This window comes from Bubalus bubalis, chromosome 16 (assembly GCF_019923935.1).
Source record: "Bubalus bubalis isolate 160015118507 breed Murrah chromosome 16, NDDB_SH_1, whole genome shotgun sequence".
Classification (NCBI taxonomy): Eukaryota; Metazoa; Chordata; class Mammalia; order Artiodactyla; family Bovidae; genus Bubalus; species Bubalus bubalis.
Window position 1 is genome coordinate 34,198,438 of NC_059172.1, and position 11,891 is coordinate 34,210,328.

The 11,891-nt window shown below is 43.1% G+C and overlaps 1 protein-coding gene across 1 annotated transcript; it reads right to left on the reverse strand.

Moving 5' to 3' along the window:
• Window positions 1-411: 411 nt before the first annotated feature.
• LOC102403255 (olfactory receptor 52M1) lies at window positions 412-1,450 on the reverse strand. Its single transcript, XM_006062016.3, has one exon. It carries the CDS (start codon window positions 1,448-1,450, stop codon window positions 497-499), a length of 954 nt encoding a protein of 317 aa, XP_006062078.2. The 3' UTR covers window positions 412-496.
• Window positions 1,451-11,891: the final 10,441 nt, after the last annotated feature.

Sequence of the window (11,891 nt, forward strand, 5' to 3'; positions counted from 1 at the left end):
TACTCATGTTACTGATGTCATTGTTTTGCCATCTCTATAGCTTAAATATCCTTTCATAACTAGAAAAAACACCTATACTTGAGAATTGAGAGCTATACAATCTTTTAAAAGTTTATTGAAGTATACTTGATTTACAGTGTTAAATTATGTACAAAAGTGATTCAGCTGTACATATTTATACACATTCTTATACTTTTCCTTATGGTTTATCAGAGGATATTGAATATAGTTCCCTGAGCTATGCAGTAGGACCTTGTTCATCTTTCTATACATAATAATTTTCATGTACTAATCCCAAACTCCTACTCCATTCCTCTCCCATGCTTTCCCCCTTGGCAACCACAAGCCTGTACTTTCCTTTTTTAGCATTCCTTTGGAATTACAAAACCCAGAGAACACAGGACCCAACATCTCAGACTCTCTAGAGTTCCCAAATGGGAAACTGCCCACCATATTTAAGTGCTTTCTCCATGAGCCTATTTAAGAGAAGTATTAGTCATTTGATCTTAGTTTCTGTCTTGAGAATTTGGAGAAGTCTTTCCCGGATCTGCTTGGTGCGGACTGCATAGACAATAGGATTGAGGATTGGAGGAATTAGGAGGTAGAAGTTGGCCAGCAAGGTGTGGATTGGAGGGGGCACCTGGCGACCAAATCGGTGAATGAGGGAAGAAACAGCAATGGGAACATAAAAGATCAGGATAGCACAGATGTGGGAACCACATGTCCCCAGGGTTTTCAGCCTGGCCTCAGGAGTAGCCAGCCCTATCATGGTTCTGAGAATCATCACATAGGAGGCAGTAATGGCCACTGAATCCAGGATCAAGACCAGAAAGCCAATGCTCAATCCATAGATATTGTTGATCCTGCTGTCACCACATGCCAAGGTGACCACAGCCATGTGCTCACAGTAGGAGTGGGAGATAACACGGGTTTTGTAAACAGGCAGCCGTAGGCGGATCATCAGAGGCAGGGGTCCAATGTAGAGGACACCCCGGCAGAGGGCAGCCATCCCCAAACGTCCCACCACAGTATGAGTGAGCACTGTGGTATGATGGAGTGGGTTGCAGATGGCTACATAGCGGTCAAAAGCCATGGCAAGGAAGATGCCTGACTCCACTGTGGCAAAGCAGTGAATGAGGAACATCTGAGCCAAGCAGGCATCCAACCCAATATCACCAGCCCCAAACCAGAAGATCCCCAGCAGTTTGGGCATAGTGGAAGTAGACAGAACCAGGTCAATGATAGCCAACATGCACAGAAAGAAGTACATGGGCTGGTGCAGGCTATGCTCCACCCTTACCACAGCCAGAATGGTGGCATTCCCCACCACAGCTACCAGGTACATGGAGCTGAAGGGGATGGAGAGCCAGGTATGCAGGGACTCCAGTCCTGGAATGCCAGTCAGCTGGAAGGAACTGGGTGCTAAGCAGACATTATGAAAAGTGAGCATGGCTAGTTACAAATGCACTTTCTCACTTTTGTCCCAAAATATGATAGAGCTTTTTCCCCCCAGAAATAAGGAAAGAATATTCTTAGGTCCTATAATAATGAATAGGCTCACTGACCATATAAGATTCTATAAAATTTCTTTGAAGTTACAGAATAATGTCACAGCAGTTTATTACTGTGTTATGTCCATGAGTTTACCAAACACAAGACAAAATACATATTTAAATGGAATGTAAGAGTATATTTATGCAGTATGACTCAAGGAGTACTGTTCTGGCATCAATAAAAATTAAGGCAGACAGGTGACTGTTTAGTTATGTAACTCTGTAGGTCTTCTCTGAAGTATTTCTCAAAATTGTATTGGCAAGATTCAGAGTGAAGGCTCCACTGATAAGAGATATATTGATGCTGAAAGATAAAGTGACAGCCCCCTGGGACTCTCTAGAGTCTATTCTAAATCAAAATTTAATCTTGGGGCCAGTGTTGGCTATTGAATGAGCTGAAGTATTTAATCTGCAGGCCAAATCAAGATAGATGTGGGCAGGTGAAGACTGTCCAAAGGGTGGAACAGAGTGATTTCTGATAGGTGAGAGCTGAGTGGACCTCAGTTTGTGTCTGCCCAAAGGTAGATCCCTGCAAGGACTCTATGACTTTCTTGGAGGCTGAATTTGGAGAAGATTCCAGAAATGGAGAGAGTTCTCCCCAGGAAAGAGAAAGATAGCATTCAGGGCAGGGTAGCATGAAACCTATATGAACACTGGGCCAAAGAAATGCCCTTACTCAGAGTCCATAATAATGGGCCAAGGGGGAGATATATATTTAGAAAGAAGACATGAAAATAGTTTTATATACTTTCAGGGTCTAATGTGTCATACCAGAATGTTCCTATGTATACTAGAGGAATGCCAAGGGAAGAAGCACATAACAAAGTTTGTCTTCTGTATCTTGACCCTTGTTGGGATGAATATAGCAGAGCAGTCAACAGTCTGGGCTTTGGAATTTTCCACACCTGACTTCAGATCTTGGCAATAGGAACTTGAGGTAAATTTCTTTATCCCATTCATTAAATACAGTTGACCTCATTCTACAGGAAATTTAAGTAGTATGTCCTAGAGAAGTCATAAAGATTAAAGGAGAAGGCAGTGTTTGAGGCATAGTAAGACTAAACTATTGGACAGTTATGACTAATATGTAAAACCAAAGATGCATTCAATAAACTTCAAAGAACGTTGGAATTTCTCTCCCTGGGTAGCCGAAGTGCTGGGAAGGTGACAACTCATGTAAGCTGGTTGTAGTGACTTTATCCCACAGAATTCCTCTGAGTGAGCTGGGCTTTCTCTCATCTCAAGGTTCTCCTAGATATGACTATGAATGAGGATAGAGAAAATGTTGAGAGTAGAAGGAAAAAGATGAAAAGGCTGGGTCAGTGGGGCTGGGAAGGAAAAGATGTACAGGAACCTGTGACTGAGGTGAGGAGGTAGGGCGAGGCTAGAAGTCAGGCTGGAGGGAACCTGTCTTGGTTTCTTCTTCATTGTGCTGATTGTTCTCCATCTGTCCCCTCAGATCCTGTTCTGTGTTCCCAGAAGCTGACATTTATGCACTACTGCTTTTCTAAGTCGTTTCTACTCTAAGTGGTTTTCTGCTCTGGTTTCTAAGTGGTCTCCACCAATGTGAGGCAGGAGATAAGATGAGACTAGAGATAAGAACTTACTCCCCATCTCCCTTCCTGCCAGGCACGTTTGACAGTGCTGTGACTTTCTACCAAAGGCCACAGCTCCTGAAAAGTTACCCCTTCCCCCGCACTTGTGTTCTGACAACTGCATCTTACCTTAACCTGGTTGGCCTAAGTGGAGTGATGCTGCTCCCTGTGGTTAGTCTTGGATCTCCACCATCCTTTGTCAGTCCTCTTATCCCTTTTCAGGCCTCTGTAGATGGTCTCTTCACTTGCTCCATTGACTGTGCCTCTTGTTTTTTGGATATATCAGACCAGACCCTAATAGTGTACAATCTTCACCAGGGTCATCTCAAAGCTGCCTGCTTCCTCATTAGGACATATCTGAAATTGGACAGCTTCACAGAACTAGCTCCAAAGGCAAAAGAGCTATAATCTCATGGTCATCAAGGGCTAAATTATCTTGACCATGATTTCTAGATTTACAATAAAGTAGACCTGTCTCCTTCACCCATACCTCCTAATTTACTGGCTTTAATAACTGGATGTTGCAAATAAAGTGTAATCATGTTAAGAAATCTTGCTTCCTTCTAGAAAAGGGGGAGTCTTTAAATGAAAAAATGAGTGATACTCACCAAGTAAACTTGTCTTCTGTTCTGACGTTTGTCTTCCTTATGGTGATTAACTTCCTCCTGTGTTAGTGGGGAAGCTATCTCAGTGTCTGTCTCCCACTTCTGATATTATGAGTCCTATCACTACTGAGTCACACCCTGGGAGTCACACCACTGTTCCTTTGTAGGTTTGGGCAGAAAAGAAGTGTTGTAGGAGGATCTCACAGATCAAATTACATAAGAGACTAAATCTATACCTAGTGAATTATGGGCATAAGAACTTGTTTTCTCTCAAAAGCAGGCAGGGCTCTTCTATATCCCAGACCTCCTTAGATCAAGCCAAATATCCTTAGTCCTATGAATTGGACTCAAGCCCTGGATTTGATTTATCTCTTTCCTTCCTCATACCTGACAACATAGAGCTGTTTTCCTGACAGAGGTTCCACCTCCATTTCATCTCTTCCTTCTTCTATTAATCTCCAGAAATACCATGAAACTGAAAATGGTACTGGTGCCTGGGCAAGGGCAGGGGTGGGATATGTTTCACCTGCTGGATGGAGATGGGCTGAGCCTTGGGGTTAACTTTGCTGATCTTTATCCTGACCCTAAGACCCTAACACTCCACTTATGTTTCTTTAGTCTGAAGGGCAGCCCTTAGTCCTTAAATACCACAGACAGCTACTGCAGCTTCCGTTTAGTGGGGCTGTGAGTATAAGAGATCACAGCAGGACAGCTCCCACCTGAGCTACATCCAAATACTGTGAACACAAACCACAACACTTAGCATTCTCATCCTGCTCACTACCTTTCTACATGGCTGAATTTTTCTATCTCCAAATGTGTCATGTTCTTTCACTTCTAATAATTACTGATTGTTCTGTCCTGGTTTTAGAACAGCATACTCATCTTCATCTCCTGGCTAATACTTATACACGGCACACTTAGGTATCAGCCTAAGAGGCCTGTCTGTGCTGCACACACAGTATTCCAGATTGCCTGCTTACCTGCCTGTTTCCCTGGACAGAATATCAGTTCTGTGAGAGTAGGGAGCATGTCTATTCTCATTCTCTGTTGTAATCCTTACACTAGCATGGTGCCTGGCTATGTTAAAGGAGAATAAAATATATTGTGCCTTTTTAAAGCACCTGGAGGTACTTTGCAGGGTCTTGTACTGGCTAGTAAACTAGAGTCCTCTTCAGTCTCCTTGCACACTCCTAACTCTGTGGACTCTATCCTTTCTAAGTCCCCTTTCATGAGAATTCCTTCCCTCTGGGTCTTGGAGACTTATACAGGAGCATGATCTAAAGTTGGATGCCCAAGGTTCCCAAGCCTGTTCTTCCTTAAAGGCTGGGAATGCTTACTGATCCTTTTTACTCCTTTCCTAGATTTTCCTTGTAAGAGGATCTTACCTGGGATAGGTAGTGTCAGCAAGAGCCTGGGGCTCTGCAAGTGCCTCTGAGGCCTGGCACTTACAAGCATTCTGATCAGGGGTCAAGGGAATTCCACTTCTAACCTTCCCACTGTGTCAGTGGAGAAGGAAAAGAGCAGGCTTTATCCCAGAAGGATAGACAGATTTCTATATTTAGACACAGAGCTATCTACACCACATATCAGGGGTCCAGAGAGATCTTAAGCCTATGGAGGACAGACTTCGGAATTGAGTCATGATCTCTCGGGTTCAAGTGCTACTTGTGTGTAGCACTTGTAGGGCCTCCCTGGAATCCACAGCTCGTCTAAGGACACCACTTAGAAATCAGAAAAGCCTTTCTGGAGGAGAGAATCTTCTTGGGATTAGAACTCAGTCTGCCTGTCACTCTTTAAGGAAGTTTGGCATCCTTCCAGCCCTTGAAGTGGTGGTAGAGTCCTGAATTAACCTCAAGACAGACAAATGGCTATTACCTACAGACGAGGTACTGCAGCCTTCACCCCTCACTCTTTTTACAGTATGAGGGAAGGACCCTGGGGACTTGAATGGAGCCGTGCATGGCCTTTACATCTTTCTGAACCTAGACTTTCCAACCTAAAACCCTGTTTCTTAGGAAGAAGAAAACATGATTTCTCAGTTTGGCTTATCTCCTGCTTTGTCCTCATGGGCTTCTCATAGGTTGTGGGGTATCATGCTTTAGGACATGTTACAAAATCTGGCCTTTGAAGCTCCAGTGGTTTGAATTTGCAAGCCAGCTTGGTGACATACCCACTGTGTAAACTTGAACATGTTGCTTCACTTCCTTGAGCCTAAAGTGGGAATAATACCTATGAGAGTTGGCCTGCGAAGAAAGCTGAGTGCCGAAGAACTGATGCTTTTGAACTGTGGTGTTGGAGAAGACTCTTGAGAGTCCCTTGGACTGCAAGGAGATCCAACCAGTCCATTCTGAAGGAGATCAGCCCTGAGATTTCTTTGGAAGGAATGATGCTAAAGCTGAAACTCCAGTACTTTGGCCACCTCATGCAAAGAGTTGATTCATTGGAAAAGACTGATGCTAAGAGGGACTGGGGGCAGGAGGAGAAGGGGACAACAGAGGATGAGATGGCTGGATGGCATCACTGACTCGATGGATGTGAGTCTGAGTGAACTCTGGGAGTTGGTGATGGACAGGGAGGCCTAGCGTGCTGCGATTCATGGGGTCGCAAAGAGTCAGACACGACTGAGCAACTGAACTGAACTGGTAGTACTATAAGGTATCAATTGTTATAATTGAGATACTGTATATAAAGGGGCTAGTAAGGAAACAATTACACCAGGTACTTAAATAGCATTGTTATTACCATCACTGTTTCTTTTTGTTTTACCCTGGGAGGTTTAAACCTGGGAGAGACATCCTTAACTGCCTCCTTTAGATAGGGAGCCAATATGATGATGGCAGGGGCATTCAAGTAGAATCAACACAGAAAGAACCTAATTTTTACTCTTTAGAGGATTCTACTTCTCTGGAACCTGAGGAAAAGCTAGAGACTTCTAGAAACTTGCTCCCCACCCTCTCCTTAAACTTGACTTTCAATATAAAACTGTTTGTAGTTGCTTTGATATATAGTATGTCTTCCAAATCTGTGCACAGGTTATACACTCAACCCAGTAAAGGGAGAAATTTCATTCCATACAGGTTCATATCTAGCTTTTGAAACTTTGGTTCAGTAATCCCCTGTCCAGTTGAGCCCTGCCTTTGGAGTTTAATAGTTGATCTATGACTTGAAGGCTCTTTGCTGGGGAACCTGATCCCACACTGCTGAGTGTTGTATGGGAGCAGAAGGCAATGCCCACTCACACCTGTTGGGAGACCTCTTTTTGGGCCAGAGACAATGTTCATGCTAAGATGCCTCCTTCCTGGACTTCTCCTGGGAGTGGTTCTTTGCCCTCCTTTTCTATTTTCTCCACTTTAACTAATTTGTATTGTGTGCTAATTGTGTATAATAAACCAAGTAATTTGTGAATTGAAAAAAAATAGGTGACCTGTGTTGTACATGATTTCCACATGGTGTTTAGAAATAACTATTCACTAAGTCAATGCATTTGAATTAAGTCATATTAAAGCTTAAAGTAAGGTTTCTCCCTATAATAGATTTTATAGACCAACTCAAGACAATCTTTCTCAAATGATGAAGAGATGCAGAAGAGCATTAGAGATTAACTTTCTCCATAGTCTATATCTTAAATGTATTAAATCAGATTTGTAATCAGCTTTGGAAGCAAACATTATCTGTGCTCATTCTCACACTGTCTAGGACAGGGCATTGTGGGCCAAGGATGAGATACTAATAGCAGACTGGACTCTACAAAACAAAGGAAAACATTGTTTGTCACTAAATATCTTTTTAAATTTGTATTTTGTATTGGAACATAGTTGATTAACTGTTAGTTTCAGATGTACAGCAAAGTGATTCAGTTATATGTATATATATTTTTCAGATTCTCTTGCACTTTAGGATATTAAAGAATATTGAGGAGCATTCCCTGTGCTACACAGTAGGTCTTTATTTGTAATCTACTTTAAATACTGTAGTATATACATATCAATCTCAAACTCTCAATCTATTCCTTCCCCCAAGTGTTTCTCCCCTGGTAACCATAAGTTCATTCTCTAAGTATGTGAGTCCTTCTACCCTGTAAATTCATTTGCATCACTTTTTCAGATTCCATATATAGGCAATATAATATTTTATCTTTCTGATTTCACTTAATACAGTAATCTCCAGGTCCATCCATGTTGCTGCAAATGAAATTATTTCATTCTTTTTAATGGCTGAGTAATAACCCATTTTGTACACGTATCCCATCTTTATCCATTCCTCTGTCGATGGACATTTAAGATGCTTCCATGTGTTGGCTATGGTAAACAGTGCTGCAATGAACATTGTGGTATATGTATCCTTTTGAACTGTGTTTTTCTCTGGATATATGCCTTGGGAGTGTGATTTCTGAATCATATGGTAGCTCTATTTTTTTTTAAAGGAGCCTCCATACTGTTCTCCATAGTGACTGTACAAAGTTATATTCCCATCAACAGTGTAGGAGGGTTCCCTTTTCTTCACACCCTCTCCAGGATTGTTTGTAGACTTTTTAATGAGGACCATTCTTAATGAGGACCATTCTAACTGGTGTGGGAATCTGCATCAGTGGAAATTGTTCTGCTTGCATAAGAGTGGCTCCCTGGCCAAAGTGGGTTCCCTGTCAGGTACAGAGGAAGAGACCATTCTTCTTTCGCTCCAGTGGTTTCTTCCTCCTTCAGCTCCCACCTGAGTTGGTAGGGGTGGGTCAGTTGCTATCAAGTTCCCTAGCCCCTGCATTTCCCTTCTTGCAACATTAGCAGTGCTGTTGTTTATTCACTGTAGTTTTGATTTGCATTTCTCTAATGATTAGCGATGTTAAATACCTTTCCATGTTCTGGTTGGCCATCTGTATGTTTTCTTTAGAGAAATATCTATTTAGATCATCTTCTTATTTTCTGATTGGGTTGTTTTATTGATATTAAGCTTCATGAGCTGTTTGTAAATTTTGGAGACTAATCCTTTGTTAGTTGCATTGTTTGCAAATTTCTCCCATTCTGTGGGTTGCCTTTTAAAAAAAAAAGATTTGGAAATCAAAAACAACTTGTCTCTTCAACTTTTCCTGTATATTTGGGGTCCTCTGAGCCACAAAGGATCTGGTGAACTAATTTGAAATTTCTCAGATTATCTTGACCTAGACCTGCATATTGCAGTATTCCTTGTGTGTCCTTAGTCATATCTGACTCTTTGCAACCCCATGGACTGTAGCCAACCCCCTGCCTCGCCGCCCCCAGGCTCCTCTGTTCATGGGATTGTCCAGGCAGGAGTACTGGAGTGAGCTGCCATTTCCTCCTCCAGGGGATCTTCCCCACTCAGGGATCAAACCCATGTTTCTTGCATCTCCTGCTTTGGCAAGTGAATTCTTAACTGCTGTGCCACCTGGGAAGTCCTGCAATATTCTCTCAAATCTGAGGGATTTTCTGGTGGCTTTGGACACACTCCTTCCACCTTATGAAAACTTCTTTGGCACTCCTTTTCAGAGCCCCAACAAGATTCCCTCTCTTTAATTCTTAGTTAAAGCTTTCTCTTCTAGGACATAGAATCTAGGTCATTTATGTCTTACACTGGATCTGTGGTGGGAATTTCATTTTTTTGGTGCTCAGGTAGGATTCCCAGGCAGCAACATGCAGTGTATCTGCCTCTTCTAGGCTTTTTCTAGCACCATCTTCCTCTCTTCTTTGGTCAACAGGGTAGTTAGTACACTTTGAACATCAGCCCAACTTGAGTTGTGGGTCGCAGAGATGGAAAATAAGTTTTCTATACTTTAAGGTCATTCAATAACTTGGCATATTTTTCTAGTTGAACAAGTCTGATGTGAAAAACGAGAGTAAAAATAAAGTGTTGGGGGTGGGGGTGTTGGTAATAGAGCATATCCACACAAATCTTGCTGCCTGATCTTGGGCATTTATTCTTACAGTGGCAATCTGTCTCAGCAGGAACGGTTCTGTCTGAACAAGAGTGGCTCCCTGGCCAGTGGGTACCCTGTCAGGTACAGGAGGGAGAGACTGTCCTTTTTCCCCACAAGTGGTTTCCTCCTCCTCCAGCTCCCACCAGAGCTGGTAGGGGTGTGTCAGTTGCTATCAAGTTCCCCAGGCCCCGCTTTTTCCCATTCTGCCCTCCATGCAACAGTAGCAGTGCTGTTGTTGGTTTGCTAAGTCATGTCCAGCTCTTCTAGACCCAGTAGACTACAGCCCTCCAGGCTCCTCTGTCCATAGGATTTTCTAGGCAAGAAATACTGGAGTGGGTTGCCATTTCCTTTTCCAGGGGATCTTTCCCACCCAGGGATCGAACCCACATCTCCTGCATTGCAGGTGGATTCTTTACCACTGAGCCACCTGGGAAGCCATGGCAGTGCTGTAGGAGCATTTATTTGTTCAATTTGTTCATCACTTAAATTCCTGAAAATTGGATACAACTTTAATATTTGCTTATTGGAGGGAATTTTTTTTGTATCATAATTCTGGGCATGTTACATTTTCTGAGGTCTCCCTTTGATACATCATAAAAGTTTATACATAAGAGACTTCCCTCCATTTTAATCCCCTTTCACAAAACAAAACAGTTCTAGTAGAAGGTATTACAAGTTAGACATTAGGGGGCCATTGTTCTCCAGATCCTAAGGAGCACTGAGGAAAAGCAATGTTTGAAGAGAACATTAGTTTATTTCTTTTCATGGGTACATAACTAAAATTCCCAACTCTTCAAAATACACCCTGCTGCTGCTAAGTCGCTTCAGTCATGTCCGACTCTGTGTGACCCCTTAGATGGCAGCCCACCAGGCTCCCCCGTCCCTGGGATTCTCCAGGCAAGAACACTGGAGTGAGTTGCCATTTCCTTCTCCAATGCATGAAAGTGAAAAGTGAAAGCGAAGTCACTCAGTTGTCTCTGACCCTCAGCGACCCCATGGACCGCAGTTTTCCAGGCTCCTCCGTCCATGGGATTTTCCAGGCAAGAGTATTGGAGTGGGGTGCCATTGCCTTCACCGAAAATACACGCTCAGTTCAGTTCAGTTCAGTCGCTCAGTCATGTCCGACTCTTTGCGACCCCATGAATCGCAGCATGCCAGGCCTCCCTGTCCATCAACAACTCCCGGAGTTCACTGAGACTCATGACCATCGAGTCAATGATGCCATCCAGCCATCTCATCCTCTGTCGTCCCCTTCTCCTCCTGCCCCCAATCCCTCCCAGCATCAGAGTCTTTTCCAATGAGTCAACTCTTTGTATGAGGTGGCCAAAGTACTGGAGTTTCAGCTTTAGCATCATTCCTTCCAAAGAAATCCCAGGGCTGATTTCCTTCAGAATGAACTGGTTGGATCTCCTTGCAGTCCAAGGGACTCTCAAGAGTCTTCTCCAACACCACAGTTCAAAAGCATCAATTCTTTGGCGCTCAGCTTTCTTCACAGTCCAACTCTCGCATCCATACATGACCACTGGAAAAACCATAGCCTTGACTAGATGGACCCTAGACAGCTACAAAATGGGACAGAGCTCTGAGTTACCCAGTGTTAGCTGTTCACAGCCGGTGCTGTCAAATAGTAAGTCAGCAACTACAAGGAGGTCTCTCAGGGTTAGATTCCATAGTGCGATAGGGAATAATCCCACCCAAATCAATACCCCATCACAGACAGAGCTAAATGACTAAGAGAAAAAATATCACATGCAGAGCCAGTGCATATGAGCTCTGATACTTATCAGATGCATCTCAACAAGCAAGTGGCTTATTTCCTTGATCACAAAGTCAAAAGCAGTGTCAGCCAATGATGTCAATGGCCCCAAGTCCTTGGGACTGTTCATGAGACAAAGGTCCTTCTGCATCTTCTGTACAGAACCTGAGAGCTGCCACTAGTCAGTGCCAATGTGCCATGGGCAAATGCCCACTCAGGATGGTAGTGCCTTTGTCATCACCAAAATGGTTGCCAAACCAGTTTCACTCACCTGACACACAGCAAAGCTAATCTACTGACACAGGGTTGTGATGAAGAAAATCACAGTGATTATTTGTAGAGCACTTATAATGCTCAAAGACCCCACTCTTTCTGATGGCTTTCAGGAAAGCGGTTTTAAAGACTGAAAGTAAAGGTAAAGGGTCTTAAGTTCGTGATCAGCTTATGGGTTCT

Excerpts from the sequence above, each read along its gene's own strand:
- LOC102403255 (XM_006062016.3), bottom strand. The coding sequence starts at position 1,450 with ATGCTCACTTTTCATAATGTCTGCTTAGCACCCAGTTCCTTCCAGCTG.